The 18,695-nt window shown below is 39.7% G+C and overlaps 1 protein-coding gene across 1 annotated transcript in view; it reads right to left on the bottom strand.

Moving 5' to 3' along the window:
• The window catches only part of ANOS1 (anosmin 1), a 210,873-nt gene that overhangs the window by 13,249 nt on the left and 178,929 nt on the right, over positions 1 to 18,695 (bottom strand). Inside the window, exons 10-11 of the mRNA XM_088451532.1 lie at positions 13,233 to 13,321; positions 11,023 to 11,194 (exon numbers count right to left, since the gene is read on the bottom strand). Coding sequence (XP_088307658.1) covers positions 11,023 to 11,194; positions 13,233 to 13,321 — 261 coding nt within the window. The remainder of the gene's footprint in view (positions 1 to 11,022; positions 11,195 to 13,232; positions 13,322 to 18,695) is intronic.

Here is an 18,695-nt window from a genome sequence, read left to right as displayed (position 1 = left end):
CAGTTCTCTTTGCATGGCCACAAAAAGCCTGTTTTCATACAGCGCATATGTCCATCCTATTCTGAGTCGTATGGAACTAGCACAAATCTGACTTTCCTTGAAATTGGGCATTTCAGGGTGGCAACTGGGCTGCAACAATGAACATCTCTGTCTTGTGGGTATGTCATGGGTATGTTTTAAAAGTGTGCGATTCTGAGTTGTGCTTACACAGGAAAGGAAACCTGTTTATGATGGATTGCTTGCACGTAGTATGGGGCTCGTGCAAGTGCCAATCAGGGCCGGATTAAGGGGGGGCGACAGGGGCGGTCATCCCTGGGCCCCCACACACAGAGGGGCCCCCATTAGCAGCGTTGCGCTGTCTGCACCCACCGCTAGTGCCCCCTCCACTAGTGTAGTGTAGACTGCGCATTGAGTGCGGCCACACTACTCAGTGACATACACACAGCTGCCGGCGGCAGCTGTGTGTTTGTTACAGCAGCCGATGAGAGTCACACAAACTCGGCTCCCCCCCGCAGCTGGTGATGATGGGAGAGATGTCATGACGCTGACGTCTCTCCCAACTGTGCAACAGAAGAGCCGGGACTCCCGTCAGGATCGGGGATTCAGGTAAGCTTTTTTTTTTTGTGTGTGTGTGTGGGGCACTGTCACTGCATAGGGGGTGGGGGGAGCATTACAGGTATTCCTGTATAGGGGGGCAGCTACATGGTTCACTGTATAGGGGGGCCATTTCATGGGGGCACTGTATAGGGGGTGTTTGCTACTGGGGGCAATGCATAGGGGGGCTACTACTGGGGCTCTGTATAGGTGGGGACTACTACTGGGGGCAGAGCATGGGGGGATTACTACTGGGGGCACTGTATAGGGGGACTACTACTGGGGGCAGAGCATGGCGGGACTACTACTGGGGCTAGAGCATAAGGGGGACTACTACTGGGGGGAATACTACTGGGGCACTATATAAAGGACAATGCATAGGGAGGATTACTACTGAGGGCACTGTAAGGGGGTGGACTACTACTGCAGGCAATGCATAGGGGGGAACTACTACTGAGGGTAATGCAATGGGGTGACAACTACTGGGGGCACTGTATAGGGGACCACTGCTGTGGGCATTATATAAGGGGCACTGCATAGGGAAGACCAATACTGGGGGCACTGCATAAGGGGCTCTACTACGGGGGGCACTGCATAGGGGGGACTACTACAGGGGGCACTGCATAAGGAGCACTGTATAGGGGGGACCATTACTGTGGACATTGCATAAGGGGCACTTCTACAGTGGGCATTGCAAGAGGGGCATTAAGGTGAATAGAAAGAAAAAATAAATCCTAGGGTGACGAGAAACGGCGGTATATAGGGGCCCCCACAAGTTTGTTGCCCAGGGGCCTTAATCGGGCCCTGGTGCCAATACTATTGTTGCGACAGATTGCGTAATATCAGTGAGCGGCACAGGTTTTGGCTTACAGATGCACAAATATTCATATCAGCCCTTTGGATTCTCACATCAGCATAAGGTAGTAAATCAGGTTTCTGTAGCTGCCTCCAACTACAGTCACTTTGCATGCAATCAGCCCCACAGTGCATGATCAAATGTGAAGTATATTATCTTAGTTAATCTGATATTAATGAGGAATGTCCCGAAATGGCTACTATAGTGAAATATATTATTCAGTGGGGTTTTTTCTATGAGAAAGGTTGCAGTACTCACCTAAACTTATAAGTTGATACAAGATGTACAGTACCTTCCACATTCTGAATAAGTGTGCAGATTATTATTATTATTATTATTATTATTATTATTATTATTATTATACTATTTATATGGTGCCACAAGGGTTCCAGCACCTTACAAATATATGAACAAATGCGTGAACAAGAAAACAGTGACTTACAATATGAAACAATGCAGGACAAGAACATGGTTTATATACATTACTGCATCCGCGATCATAACACTCAACAAGCAGCAGGGCGTAAGCAAGTAAGTGTTAGGTGCCCTTGTGGTGAGTTAGGAGTAGATGGGAGGGGTTGGGTACGGGATCCCAGCAGTCAGAATCCTGACACCGGCATCCCAACAGGGTTAGGATACCGACACCTGTCGGTAAGTATCCTAACCCTACTGCTATTCCTAAACCTAACCCACCCTCCCCACAGCCTAAACTTAACACTCCCCCCCAACAACCTAAACCTAAACCCCCCCGCAGGCTAAGCCTAACCCTCCTCCCTAGTGCCTAACCCTCCCATTAGCAGTCAGCATGCTGGCGCTGGGATTCTGTCATATGGGATTTAAACTACATCACGATGATAGAATACAAAAAAATATTTTAACCACTGGTGCTGCACTCCAAAAGCAGCAACAAGACCTTAAGATTACTTATAAATAAAAGTAAACACAAAAAACACTTTGCGCTATACATGTAGATTGTTCCAACAGCTCCAAACATCACAGTCTCCAGGTATCACAGTCTCCAGGTATTTCCAGTATTTAAAGGAACAATGGTATAATATTGTTAGGCAATTGCACCCCACCTGTCGAAGTACACAGGACAGGGTGAAATAGTCTCTTCCAAGGCTCTTTAAATGCCCGATGCTTGTTACCGGCACCCAAAAGTGTGGAAGGTACATCACTTAGTGGAAATTCTTACATGTATGCTTACTTGCATAAATGGAGTATGTACACATTAAGGTTTCTTTGCGTCTTCATCAAGATTCTACATATATATGTCAATATTCTCAATCCTATATATATATATAACCAGAACAAGAAAAAAAGGGGAATCAGAAAGTGGACATAATTCAATTAAATAAATGTATTAAAAGGGAATGGACATGCATATCATATTTATTTACTTATTTATTACCAGTTATTTATATATAGCGCACACATATTCCGCAGCGCTTTACAGAGAATAGTTGGCGAATTCACATCAGTCCCTGCCCCAGTGGATCTTACAATCTATATTCCCTATCACATGCGCACACACATACACACTAGGGTTCATTTTTATATTTGGAGCCAATTAACCTACCATTATATTTTTGGAGTGTGGGAGGAAACCGGAGTACCCGAAGGAAACCAACGCAAGCACAGGGAGAATATACAAACTCCACACAGTTAGGGCCGTGGTGGGAATTGAACACACAACCTTAGTTTGAGGCAGTAACGCTAACCATTACACCATCTGTGCCATATATGAAAAACATATAATCCACAGCAGAAGATAGAACCCGGGTATATCAATACAGTGATAATGCAGGTCAAAATTGGTATACAAGTAAAAAGACACCTCTATCAAAGCGTTTTGATGTACTGTGCTGCGTCTTTCTCAAGAAGAGTGTCTATAAGAAGACACATGATGGTAGAATAAAGCTTGTTCAAAGCTGACATGAACTATCTGCTATAAATTATTAGAAGTCACCTACGGGTTCTGTGGTCATCAAAAACACAAGGATGTAGCTTCACAACACACATGTATTATAACTAAAATTATTATTCCAGATATTTAATCTTTTCACTGAAGTCAGCAAATTTCGATTTCTTGTGTGTCTTGTTAGCATATTTTTACAACTTTAATAAGTAAAAAAGATAAAGACACACAGAGACATAGGGCCTGATTCAGAGCTGAACGCTCTGACCAGAGCGCTCGCTCTGAATCAGGGCCCTCCTACCTGTTTTTGGAGCGACCTCATGGATGCTCGTATAGCTGTGGGTTACCACCCACAGCTATAGCGAGCGTCCATGTTGATGGTCGCGATGGTCAAAGACCATCGCGACCATCGGGCTTGCGACGAGACCCTGCGGTAGGGTCTCGCTGCCACAAGCCCAGGAGTGATTTTGGCTCTATCAGAGCCAAAATCACTCCCACTGACATCATTACTGATGTCAGTGGGGCCGGACTCAGACGGTAGGCATTCCCATGGGAACGCCTCCGTCTGGCAGTCACGCCCCCGGCACGCCCACCAAAGGGGGCATGCTGTCAATCAACATCGACAGCACGCCCCCTTTGGTGCGAGACCCGGAGCGACGGAGAGGCCATCGCTATCCGGGTCTCGCGCATGCGCACGACGGAGCTCCCTCCGTTGTACGCATGCGCAGTGGGGCAACATCGACCCGTTTGCGAGCGTCCTTTGCTCGCGAACGGGTCTGAATGACCCCCATACTACACAATATATAAGAGAAAAAAAGATTGCAAGTAGCGTTGAAAGCCTCTGAAAACGGCTGCAAATTAATGAATTGATACATAACAACATGAAATCACAACATAAGATTAGCTTGTTTCAAGAGCAAAATACAGTATTAATGTATTTAAGAGTGGTTTTGCTGACCTAGTTCACATGCAGTCTAAATTAATTCAGTATACTAATTCTAAGAGAGAATGGAGGTACTTAATAATAATTTATATATAGACTGAGTTTGTTTTAGCTTAGTATGAATATAAACATTTCTACGGATGGCATTTTATAGTCTATTCTGAAGGTTTAACAGGAGAAAAAAATAGATGTTTATGAGATGTTCAAAAATTGTGCAGGCATAAAACATAGCATTAAAGCACAACTAGACAGGTTACAACAATTGCAACAGACACATTACATCTTTACTACAAGCAATATTAAGTCCATGTCACTCAGAGTAGAGACATATGCAAAGTAGCCTTATGACATACTAATATGATTATAATTGTACAGCAATTCTATAGTAATAATAGACTTTCAAAAACTGTTACAGGTTAAGTCTCCCATATCCAAATATTCCGAAATACGGAATATTCCGAAATACGGAATTATTTTGGCATGACTGAGATTATAAAACCTTTGATTTTTGATGGTTCAATGTACACAAACTTTGTCTAAGCCACAAATTATTACAAATATTGTATAAAATTACCTTCAGGAAGTGTGTACAAGGTGTATATGAAACATAAATGAATTTCATTTCTGTACACACACTTTGCTTGAGCCACGAAATTATTGAATATATTGTATAGAATGACCTGCAGGCTGTGTGTATAAGGTGTATATAACACATAAATGCATTCTGTGTGTATATTTGGGTCCCATTCCCAAGATATTTCATTATGATATGCAAATATTCCAAAATACGGAATATTCCATTATCCAAACTACCCCTGGTCCCAAGCATTTTGAATATGGGAGACTCAACCTGTATTACTGTTTCTACAGCAGTCATGTAGGTGTAATGAATAATTGTGTCCATTCTGCCCTTTGCTCATACAATGTATGCCTTGCTCCTTTTCAATGCAAATCACACAGTAAAAAGATGCTATAGTGCCCATTAGACAATTTCATTATTTTAATGATTGGTTTTGTCCCTACATTTACACAATAGTTGGTTTGTATATGACATATGTGATTTCACATGTGGTTTCTTACCAAATATAATCTATTGGAAAACACACAAGATATGTATGACCATGAGATTACTCTTTGGCCCGTATTCAATTTGGAGCGAAAAACCGTTTTCGCGTGTTTTTGGCGCAAACTTTTCGCCGATGACGTCATTTTCGCCTGTTTTGGTTTTACCCCGTATCAATTTGAAAATGTAATGTACCAGGCAAAAAAGTTTCGCCTATGAATAGCAGGCGGAAAAAAGTGCAGAATTGTGGTTTTGAGGTGCAACATTGCGGGAACCCCCTTGCAGCCTTCAAGCAGTCCCCCAAAGGTAAACTGTGTCAAAAAATAAAAAAAATATTAAGGACACCCCAAATATCACTTTGAAAAAGGAGCGAAAAAAAAAATTGGGGTACGAAGTTAAAAAGTAGCAAACTTGACTCTGGAGGGGTCCCCAAGTATAAGTGTTTTTTTGATTGCAGATGTTTGCGGCAGGTGGATTTTTCACGATTTTTTTCAACTTCACTTTAGCAACTTTTAAATATGCTGGTCCCCATTTTCAAGTACCCCAAATTTGCTGGGATAAATTATTTTCTGCAAAAAATACTCCAGAATACTATTCTGCACAACGTATAGAAAAATGCTATTTAGCAGCTATTGAGCCCGTTTAAAAACTCCAAATACCTTCAGCAAGCCAAATTGGGGGGTACCATAGGGAACCCCCATGTCAGAGCATCTTTTGGGGGTGTCAGGCTGTTTTCCCCAAATCTGACAGTACTTTCTGCTTATTTAAGTTTCGCTGGGTCCCGTTTTCGCGTACTTTCAAATTGAATACGGGGATACGCGGGCACGCGCGCGATACTTTTCCGCCTGCACAACAGGCGAAGTAGGCGAAAAGTCCGGGAGGTGAAAAAGTATCGCGGCTCGGCTCAAATTGAATACGGCTCTTTGTATCCTTTCCTTATGGGTGCCAAATATATACACAGCTACTAATCCTGGCAATATAACCCAAAGTAAATTACTCCAAAAGCAAAGATCAGAGGCCACTAAAATGTTGGTGGCTGATTTACTACATATGCTTCACGACTTAGTAAAACTAATGTGCACGTTTACATGTACATTTGTGGGATCTTTTTTCATAAACCCATTATACAGTATTTATTTTCAGAAACCCAAAAAGAACAAAGTATAGTACAATAGATGAGCGATTAAATTTTGCTGAAAACCAAACACACCTAAACTTTGGGGTTCCAAGTAGCATGGAGTCCCGACTTGGGTCTTCTTGCCTAGTTCGGAACTCGGATCTAAAATCAAAATCTCACATATTTTGAATTGCATTAAAGTCCCTCCCTTTTGTTTTCAGGTGCTGTGAGGTGGTCAAAATTGACTGGAAATTACTATTATTGATGCTAATAATGCTATAGGAACAAAAACAGGTCCAAGTTACATGATTTTAATTCTCTTTTTAAATATTTTTTTAAATAAGTCCAAAACCATCCATACCTGTATAATCCAAAATAGTTCTTCTTCAATAGCAACAGAAAAAATCCTCATGAGAGATTTCACAGGTATTCTATGTGTTTGTAGAATTAACAAGTAATCATTAAAGGTTTCATGGACCCTACATAATTTCTCATTGGTTTTTGTAGATAGATATGGCTTCCCCTTGAAAAGCACAGTACACCAGCATAGTTCCCCTTCTTTCCCACTCTCTCCCTCTCCGTTGATAAAGTCTCTCTCTTCTCTGCTCACCAAGGGCCTGATTCAGAGTTGGGAATAGAGAGAGATAGCACTTAACTGTGAACCTGGACAAACCATGCTGCAATGCAAGGGGTGTAAATACATAATTTTTTTTTTCATGTGGGGTAAATACTGGCTGCTTTTGCATGTAGCCCAAAAATACTGCACAGCTTTATTATTACTCTACAATTTAGATGTCAGTTTGGACACACTCCTCCCAAATCTAAATCTATTTGCACATTTTAAATCTGCCCCACCTGCAGTGCAGCATGGTTTCACCAAGATGATCAGTTGAGAGAGATATCTCACTCTATTCCCAACTCTGAATCAGGCCCCAAGTCAGATGTCTGTGTGTCACTATTGGCTCTACTGTTTCTTTTTCTCCCGACGATCTTTTTCTCCCCATTTCCATCTCCACATTATATTTCCAGAACCAGGTGGTTCCTCATCCTACAAGTTACTAAAACTCTAATTCAAGCCCTCATCACATCTCGCTAATATTACTGTAATCAACTCCTTTCTGGCATTCCTAACACCTGTCTTGCTTCTCTTTAGTCTATCCGTATCTCTTCTGCCTTCCTCATTTTATCTCTGGATGCTCTATCTTTACTGCTTGTTTCTGCCATCACTCCACTCACTCTCTCTACCAATCAGAATAAAGTTGGAGCTTCGCTCCCTCACCTGCAAAGCTCTCAACCTCACCACTCCTCCCTACATCTGAAGTGTAATTTCCTTACACACTACCTCCACCCTCTTCACTCTGCCACCTCACCTTCTCTCTTATTAACTATTCCCACTCTTGTATTCTGGATTTTTAATGGGCTGTTCCCATCCTCTGAAATGCCCTTCTATACGCTGTCAGACTTCAATTGTTCTCTTAAAACTTTAGTCTCTTCCCTCTTCTAACTATTTTCTCCCTAATGTGTACACTCATATTCCCTTTAGATTGTAGGAAAAGGTCCTTCTTCAGTTTGTCTTCTCTACATAACTATGCCACTGGCACACTGTAATTATGTGTTTATGTGAAACTCTTAACTTGATGTACAAGTCTGAACATATTGTCAGTTGCATTCCCTCTGTTCTGCACTAGGGAACACTTGTGGTGACTTATAAATTAATGTTAGTAATAGTGACATCAAGGCAATTTTTATTTCAAGTGCATTGCACAGGTTAAAACTAGTAAATCTAGCAAAAATGACATACTTTTCTGTGATGCTGTACCCCAGTTATTGAAATCGGAAGAGTTATCCTAAACATTAATTGGTTAGATCTCCCATGCATGACACAGTCAGTATCCCGGCGGCCACGATGTCAGCGCTGATATTATCCCGACCACCGGGATACCGAAGGTAAGTAGCAGGGTGGGGGAGAGGGCTAGAGTTAGGTTTAGGGATAGGCACTAGGGGAGGATTAAGGTTAGGCACTAGGGGGAGGGTTAGGGTAAGGCACTAAGGGGGAGGGTTAGGGTTAGGCACTAAGGGGGAGGGTTAGGTTTAAGGTACGGGGAGGGGGAGGTTAGGGTTAGGCACCAAAGAGGGAGGGTTAGGGTAGGGAGAGGGTAAGCACACTGAACAACAAGTGTCGGTATGCTAGCCCTGTTGTGATGCCAGTGTTGGGATTCTGACAGCCGGGATCCCGACTGCCGGCATCCCATACCCAACCCCTCTCACGCATAGTGATGCCAGCTACTGTACATGCATGTTATGTAAGATAAGATAGAAATATAGGGCTTAAAATGTAATTTATTATTATTATTTTTTTTAATTGTGCATATGTCAGGTCTTCCCTATTGCCAGCATTGATAAATTCTGCATAAATGATATATAAAAGCCGTTTTCATATCAGATGAAGCTATTAGTTCTGATAGGTGGGGGCCCCTGAGACAGGTCTCACTTGTAGCTCCATGGTTTCCCTACATAAGAGATTTCATTTCCTGATACTTGCCCACTAAGTTATATATCGTGCTCACTTTGAGGGCTGTGTATCTTATTCAACAAATAGGAACCATTACCTATAGAACCCTAGAACCCAAGCTTAAACTGCACTCAGCTCAAATTGTAGTTAAATTTTCCTATGGTAAATTACAATCACTAGGTTCTGAAAGTGAGAAGTGTATAGAAAAATTATATTTTTATCAACAGAAACTGTTTCATATTAGTGAATCCCAGAGAGTAATATTATATACTGTGCAATCATGACACCCAATGCCACTGACTTTCCCACATCTATGTAAAAAGGACCACGCTTAGTCAATAGCTCACGCTAAAATAACCAGGTTAATCCATACAAAAATTGTAAATTGGAAGCTTGCTGTTTAAAGTCAGTGATCTGCCAGATTTATTTGCTCTCTGCCATTCCTGTTGTTTTTGTAAGACAAGCAAAATGTTGAAAGTCCCTCAAATGCATTTTGAAAATGTGTTAACTCCTCCTGAAACATTGTTGACTAAGAGCAGATATGCCAACAATGAAAGCCTTTTCCAATATCTGGCAGGACTTCACAAACATTTCACTGAATTACAGTAAACTTCAATGCTAAATCTCTGTAAAAGCAACAGAGCTATGAGAGACTGCTAACTGAACTTCAACACCTCGCCAAACACAAAGAAAGTCTCTATTTGTTCTGAGCCTTTAAGTTTTTAAACATCAATTGGAATTGTTTTGTAATAAAAGTAACTTGATTGACCCAAAAAGCTCTACCTTAAAGAGATGACATTCCATTATGATATAAGGGAATCTATTCCAAGAACATCAAAGTTACATTAGTTTTTTTTGTGAAACAAAAACGCACTTTGGGCAAAGCCAGGTGTTTTTTTTTTTTCAAACTAAAGGTTGAATAAAGAATTTAAATTAGAATCAGGCAGCACAAATATGTAATTAGTTTATGTATTTTTCAGCAGCCTCTCTCACCATGAAGCCCTTTTCTAGATAACTGTGTAGATTAGCTGAGACAGTTCTGTCCAGCTAGTCGGCTGAATGCAAGATTTTTAAGTGGGTCCCAATTCTCCCAGAACATTAAATTACTTCTGACTTATGCATGTCATTACAAAGTCGCCAACCTAATGAGACAACCTGGCAGCGCAAAAATAAGGTCAAGATGGCCACACCCTTGCATTCCATCTTAATGACACAAACCAGGCTGATTCAGCATAATTGGAAATGTAATAAAGTAGAATCTAACATAACCTGACCAACATGATTGCAATTTTTGAGTAAATTCAGTGAAGACATCCAAACATAATAACAGTATTGTTCTTACCTTCCATTATTTTTGAGGTCCCATATTTTTACACAGAAAACTGGACCACTCAAATCATCATCAAAAAATACATTATAATCTTTGCAGGACACCCGTTGGCCTCACACGGTTCAGATATTAGACAGTGGCAAAACAATATGCAAACTGTCACATGCATCAATGATGTGATTGGTTCCTAGTGAACTGTGCTCTCCAACAAAATGGCTACCTCCACTGTGTATAAGTAACAGGTCTTTAAAATAGCCCTGTTAATAAGTGTATCAGCCACTATCTACAAACAAAATTACACTTGGGGCATAGTCTCCTGTCCTTGGGGAAAGTGTACAAGTCTCTCAAATCCCAGAGCTTTCCAGGTAAAGTGGGTGGGGCAAGAAGCCTGATTCACATCAAAATGGAACAGGGCAGGGTTGTGATGATGCTATTTGATGCACCATGCCTTCAGCATGCCCACCTGGAACTTCCTCTCCTGGAGAGGGGCTTGCAAATGTTGGCAAGTATGCCTTGTACTAATCTGGGAAAACCGTGTTTACATTATATCAATGTAAACACTGTTTACATTGATATCTCTCTTAATTAAACAAAATTACATGTAAGTCAAAAACAGCAGCTTGCCATTACACAGAATATAAACCTTAGATCTTTATTTTCCCCAAATGCATGGCCAAACTTGTTCTTACCTCCTTCAGTTGGACAGTTAATGTGTTTGTGGTTTTTGCCTTTCAGCGCTGAACAGGGAGGAGTTGTGAAGAAAATACTTTCAGCCTTTAAATGGCCTTTAGATCTGGCTGGATGTATTGTAACTTTATATTTGCATGAAAACATTAAAGCTGGTAGTATAATGTGATGATCCTAGGTAAGAAAATTGGATATGAATCATAATTGGAAACAGATAACAAAGTTAGATACTATACATATTTGTTGTACTGATAGTACACATGCTATTGATTTCATAAAACTCACTTAAGTTTAGCTTGAAAAAAATCTATATGTTACACAGAAAAACATATATGGTATAATGTACAGTACTATGGGAGAATTATTTTGATAGCAAAATTCAGGTCACTTCAGTAGAAGTGCTTTTATTAATGTTCTGGTAAGTTAAAATTAAGTCAAATATCTTTATGATATTTAGCACACACATTATATTATTTATTACAATGATCATGTTTATGCCCCAAATTTCCCTAACAAAACACAGCTATTAAAAGGATTGCCCTTTTAAATTTTGGACATAAGCACAATTGGTTTTAGAACCTGGTACTTAGTAAATGAACCTCTAAATCTTTCCTGTGACCAGAGTAATCCTATTACAGTTATCTTTTGCTTAAATGATGAATAAGAAAGTGTCCCTTCACTGCTTAACTTACAAAATTCCCAAATCAGTCCAACATAAAAATCTCCAGAAACAGAGGGCAAATTCCATTTACACATATTTTCATATACTTCCTACAGGACAGAATCCATATATGTTTAGAAAGACTAACCATCTTTATATATGGATGTTAAAAAAAAGGATGACAGACCAGAGACATAATAAATAGAAATACTTATATTTCACCCAGGATTTCACTTCTATTTTCTTGTAAAATCCATGTGTTCATGGGTTGCCCAGTATTTAAGTATAGAAATCTAAAAATGATGGGGTCTAATTACTAAGCCTTGGAGAAGATAAAGTGAACGGAGATAAGGTACCAGTCAATCAGCTCCTGACTGCCATTTTTCAAACACAGCCTGTGACATGGCAGTTAGGAGCTGATTGGCTGGTACTTTATCTCCATTCACTTTATCTAAATCCAAGGCTTAGTATATATGTGATACTCAGCTATTTCTCATACAAAAGGGAGTAGGCTCACATGGGACTAACACCTGTTCTTTCTTGTCTGCATACCAGCATTTTATGTGTTCAAAATATTTGTTGGCTATTTTATGCCATGCAAAGCATAAAGTAAATAGATATATATGAACAACTATTTCTAATATACAGACTAGTGACCTTAACAGACTTATTTTTAGACGTATTCCTTGCTGCAATCATTCAGCTACATAGTAAAAAAAATATTTGCCAACACTGACTACAAAACATTTTTGACAAATTGATTGAACTTTTATTGTTTGAAAAATCGTAGTATTTACTTTGCATTATTATATGATAGTACAGTATTGTACTGTACACAGACAAGACTTGTTTACTCTGTGGGTGGCTACTAAAATGCTTTCTGGCTGTCTGTTTCAGCTGTATGTTATGAATCACCTGGGCTGCGCTGCATCAAAGCAACTTAGTTCTAACAGAAAGCAAAATTCCCATGACGTGATGATAGCTGGGGTGTAGTATTGTATGAATGTAAATGTTTATCCATGCAAAACAACTGGGTATTAGAGCCGGCATAAAAGGCCAGCTTAGGATACACTAGCAACGCCTCTACAGCATACTGTATAAAAAAGGGAGTGTTATTCACATCCAGCTTCTTATTATCATGTTTGCTGGTCTTTTCCCATTTCAATACTGAACACTCTATTACAGGATATGTTATGATACTAACAAGCAGCTTATTGCAAACTAATGTAATTACAATTTTTACAAAAATGCATAAAATAATATTTTTAATTCTTAAATTAGCATTGAAAGTGAATTGTTTGAAATGCATCTAAAATACAAATTGCTGTTATTCAAGGGGTTGTCTGGTCGGCCTTACTAGAGGCAGCAGAGGTATAGAATTCCTGGTAAAATGTTTAAAATAAGAGGAGTGTGATAACGTGGGTGTTAAACCATATGACTGGATGGTAACTCAGCTGATGCACCTTTTGATACACAATACATAATGCCCTTTAAAATTTAACTGTAACCCATATTCTTGTAGCATCGATATGTCCGTTACACTTAACTTACTTGTGTTATTGCTTTCTCTGGTCCTTTGGTTTCATTATGTGCACATGATTCAGCATGCCACTGAACATGGTAGAGTTCCAAAACATGATCTAAGTTAAAACAGGAGAAAAAAAAAAGGATATTAATTAGTTAACCATTATATTGATCAAACTGATCATATAAATTTTGGTCAAGGTTATAGCAGTAATATGTGAAAACCATGGCCATCACTGCATTAATAACCTAAAGTGCACAGGTTTTATTCATATTTACTTGGGGGTGGGGGGTACAGCATGTCAATGATCTCTCATGTGAACTGTTTCTTATTCACAGATGTCTGTCTGCGAGTAGGAAACAGTTTGCCGTCCTAAAGATCAGCACACTGTCAGCGTCCGATGTTCTGCTGTGTCAGGCAGACAGCCAGGCCCTATAAGTACTGGAGGATATGTGCACCTTCAGTTACATTATCCTTTAGTTAACACACTAATTGCTCAGTAATGTCATACCCAGGACTTGACCTCATACTGTACATTACAGTCAGACACCTTACACATGGAGCTATACACTATTGCAGTGGTTCCCAAGCTGTGCGCTGTGGCACCCTGGGGTGCTTCGGGACACTTGTAGGGGTGCCTCAGGTTGGTGGTCCAGCACCAAATCAAATTATATATGGGCAATGTAATGTAAATATGTGAACAAACAGAAGCTCAAACCTGTCCCCATCACATAACTGACCCTAAGTATGACAGATAAGCACAATTTACTTCACTTTTACTACTTCACTACATTTTTTCTGAATTTCTCAATAACAAACGTTTAGTTTAGGGGTGCGTTAAAAACAATGCTGATACTTTAGGGTGCCATGATTTAAAAAAGTTTGGGTACCTCTGCACTATTGCATTGGAAGGTTTGTATGTCTAACTATATGAAGCTAGGTGTAATTGACAGATGAAATCATTGCAGCTAAGCATATATATGTAGTGTGCAGTCACACATTCAATGCCCTGTAGCAACACTAAAGTAGGAGCAAATAGCTCCATGTGTAAGATGTCTGACTGCAATGTGTGAGGTCCTGGTGTCAAATCCCAGGTTTGACTGCTGAGAAATTTATGATTTAAAATAAAGGAGGTTGTAATTGAATGACTAGGTGCTCACAAACAGCTCTCAAGTTAATACATTGTTATATTAATTGTTGTCGAGTATTGATACTATTTTATTTATGCTTACCTGTGCTAGATCAATGTAACAGTTCCCAAACCTCTGTTTGTTGCTGCTAGGTTATCTAGATTTGTGTAACGTCAGCTAACACAAGATTCCACCCGTAGTGTCGTTTGACTGGAAGGGACCTCCAGAGCATGGACACCACACACCTGGTGAAAGGTATTTTGATGTTTGTGTTTATTTGTTTGTGAGCACCCTGAGGAAAATATTATTACATTGAAATATTTGTGATACAGAGCCACTGCTTTCTGTTGTTTGCGATCCTGAGTGCTTCCACAGTGATGGTGTGTATATGTGTATATATATATATATATATATATATATCTATCTATATATATATATATTAGAGGTAAGCAAGTTGAAAGGAGAGCGCAGTCGTGATTATGTGAAAAATAACACTTTTACTCATAACATTTGTTCACGTACATCAAAGTTTAAAACATTAAACTCCTTTATGGATGTTCCTCCGGATCCTGGTGTAATCGACAGGCCACGCTGCAGACAGCAATTCAGCGGACCACCGCCGGTTCTGGGAATACCGGATGATGTCACATGTCCACGTCAGTAAGCCATGCCAAACATGTTTTGTCACTTGATGACTTCGCCAGAGGGGGGTCATCAAGTGACAAAACATGTTGGGCGTGACTTAATGACGTGGACGTGTGACGTCATCCGGTATTCCCAGAACCGGCGGTGGTCCGCTGAATTGCTGTCTGCAGCGTGGCCTGTCGATTACACCAGGATCCGGAGGACTGTCCATGGTGGAGTTTTATGTTTTAAACTTTGATGTATGTGAGCAAATGTTATAAGTAAAATTGTTATTTTTCACATAATCACGAGTGCGCTCTCCTTTCAACTTGCTTACCTCTAGAATCTATCACTTCATGGCTTGGACCTGGGATGCAGCTGCGCTACATATATACCTGAATAGATCATTTCTGGACATTTCAATCAAAAGACTTCATGCGCATTAGTAGGACTTCTTCCTTTTATATATTTATATATACATATACTGGGAGGGAACGCAAAGTGTTAAATTGATACAATACTCTTGAATTAAATACATTTTATATATATATATATATATATATATATATATATATATACACACACACAGTACTATGCAAAAGTCAATGAACATGAGAAAAATCTAAATCAAATCAATATTTGGTGTGTCCACCCTTTGCCTTCAAAACAGCATCAATTCATCTAGGTACACTTGCACACAGTTTTTGAAGGAACTCGGCAGGTAGGCTGTTCCAAACATCTTGAAGAACTAACCGCAGATCTTCTGTGGAAGTAGGCTTGCTCAAAGCCTTCTCTCTGAATTTAACACCCAGGTGAAGATAAAAAATGGTGCACCCCCAATCTGGGCGTGGCCACATTCCCCAAGGGGCATGGCCACTGAAAATGGGGGCATCTCAACATTACACGCCACCATTTCTTGTCACTCTGGGAACACTCCATTCCATATGCACGGTAATGCTCCCAGTAGTAGTGTCCCTTATGCAATGCCCCCAGTAGTAGTGCCCCTTATGCAATGCCCACTGTAGTAGTGTCCTTTATGCAATTCTCCCAGTAGCAGTGCCCCTTATGCAATTCCCCCAGCAGCAGTAGCCTTTAGTAGTGTCTCTTATGCATTTCCCCAGTAGTGTGTCCCTTTTGCAATGCCCCCAGTAGTAGTGCCTTTTATGCAGTGCTCCCAGTAGTAGTGCCCTTTATGCAGTGCCCACTGTAGTAGTGCCCTTTATGCAGTGCCCCCATTAGTGCCCTTTATGCAGTACCCCAGTAATGTCCCTTATACAGTGACCCCAGTAATAGTGCCTGTTATGCAATGCCCCTTGTAGTAGTGCCCCCAGTAGTGCCCTTTATGTTGTGCCCCCAGTAGTGCCCCTTACACAGTACCCCATTAGTGCCCCTTATGCAGTGCACCCAGTAGTGCCCCTTATGCAGTACCCAAGTAGTGCCCCTTATATAGTGACCCCAGTAATAGTGCCCCTTATGCAGTGCCACAGTAGTGCCCCTTACACAGTACCCCAGTAATGCCCCATACACAGTACCCCCAGAAGTGTCCCTTATGCAGTGCCCCCAGTAGTGACCCCACTTGGGTCAGAACTTTTAAGTCTGGAATGTAAAACCTCAGAAGGATTGTTTAACTTTACCTATGAAATATATATATATATATATATATATATATATAGTGAGGGGCTCAATGTAGGGATAGGCACTTCCAAACACACAGCAGCCAGGAAACAGCATAGCACAGCAGTCCATGGATTCCGTGAAATTAGCCGAAGTTAGTTTATTGTAGAAGAAGTAAATAAAAACATAAAACAAAATCCTAACCTGTCTGGGCTCTAACTAAACACACAGGTTCTGCCTCTCACAAGTGGTTGGACCTAAAGACCCTACCACAAACATAGTCATATGCACAGTACTCACAGTCAGTAAATTACAATGTCTCTTAACAAGCCTGCTACCTGTTTCCCCAGGTAGTGAGACCATGAGTAAAAACCCTGACACACCTTTTTAGCCCCTTACACGTGCAATTACTAAGTAGGCTGTTCTGAGACTGAAGACCCAGAATGGGCCTAATGGATGGAGGCCACCCTCATGCTCCATCCATAACCCCAGGAACCCTTATCCAGTTTTTACTAAAGCCCAACCATCTGTCAAGTCTGTGTCGCATCTCTCTCTCTCTCTCTCTCTCTCTCTCTCTCTCTCTCTATCTATCTCTCCCCAGCACAATTAAATGGCCTGGGTACCTTCCGCTACATACTAAGCTTGAGAAAGGGCACACAGTTAACCAAAACGTTGCTGTAAGCTGTACATTGTATACATTTTTAATAAACACTCTGGTGTTTCAATTTATTCAGGAGTGCCGTTTTTTCTGTGTATATATATATATATATATATATATATATCTCCCCTACATGAGATAAATTGGTGATAGTCCAAAGAAGTGTGATGGCACTCCATGAACTTTGTAATGCAAAATAAATTGAGCAGCTAGCTATAACAAAGATCAAACTTTTCAGTCTTTATTAAGATTTTCCTCATATTTATATGTACAAATGAACAAATACATCATCAGAATTAGTAGTCTTAGACCTAATGGTCTTGGTAACTGGAGTTCTTTATCAGTTAGGTGGCACCAACTAATCAGCTGACAATTGCATAGTATTATGGCTTTAGTGGTTATTGGCAAGTGGAGAACGAAATTATGGGCTATGAAGCTATGGTGGATACAACAGGGTAGGGCACCCTAGTTAAACATAAAGCCTAGAAGGAATAGCCTCTGGGGGAAGTATTCCTCCAAGCCACAGTAAAATGATTATCAAAATGTTTTTTATACATATTTTTCGTTCATTATCATAGTATAATTTATACCTTACAGTAAATTATGCTTTACACCCTAAAATTACTTATTAAATTGACAACCATAAACTTAATTGACTGTTGTAAATAATTAAACAGTAGAATCAGTTAATTAGTAATGAAACCTTGCATGGCTTATACATTATGTAATTACTGTATGTAAGTACAAATTATAATTAGGGAATTAAAAAATAATGTAAAACTTCACTGTAATGATAAGTAGAGCAGTTGCTGTGATTCATACATCTATGTTAACTATATCACTTTATCTAAAGCCACTTTAAAAAAAAATGAATAGAAATTGAAGAATACATTTAGCCATATTCTTTTAACTTGGTGAAAAGAATAATTCTTTTTTCAAAAAATGGTCACAAAAAATCATATTCATCCAACTTCAGAACAATCTACATACACCTATTATCATTTATCTACACATATTTAAAGTAAAATAATTGGTTTGCTTATTAATGTTGCTAATTTCCATTTAACTGCCCACTTTAATAAATCTAAATCCATAATCTCTTGTTGAAAGTACAATAATTACTACAGTTACTAGAACAGAGGTTTATTTTTGGTTCTTCATAAATCTTGAAATCATTACCATCTGTCACTAAGCATATATTATACCTAAACATTGGCAAATAATATATTTTGCCTTTAAAATCACCTGGCTTGAAATATTGGCAATATCTCAAATGTCAAACATTTTTTTGTTCCAACTCCAGGCCACTGTGTTTTTTTTATTTGCATATACAGGTTGAGTCTCCTATATCCAAATGCTTGGGACCAGGGGTATTTTGGATAACGGAATATTCCGTATTTTGGAATAATTGCATACCATAATGAAATATCTTGGGATTAGGACCCAAATATACACACAGAATG

Source organism: Taudactylus pleione, unplaced genomic scaffold (assembly GCF_031769625.1).
Source record: "Taudactylus pleione unplaced genomic scaffold, aTauple2 ptg000026l, whole genome shotgun sequence".
NCBI classification, from domain to species: Eukaryota; Metazoa; Chordata; class Amphibia; order Anura; family Myobatrachidae; genus Taudactylus; species Taudactylus pleione.
This window is presented reverse-complemented; position numbering and strand designations above follow the sequence as displayed.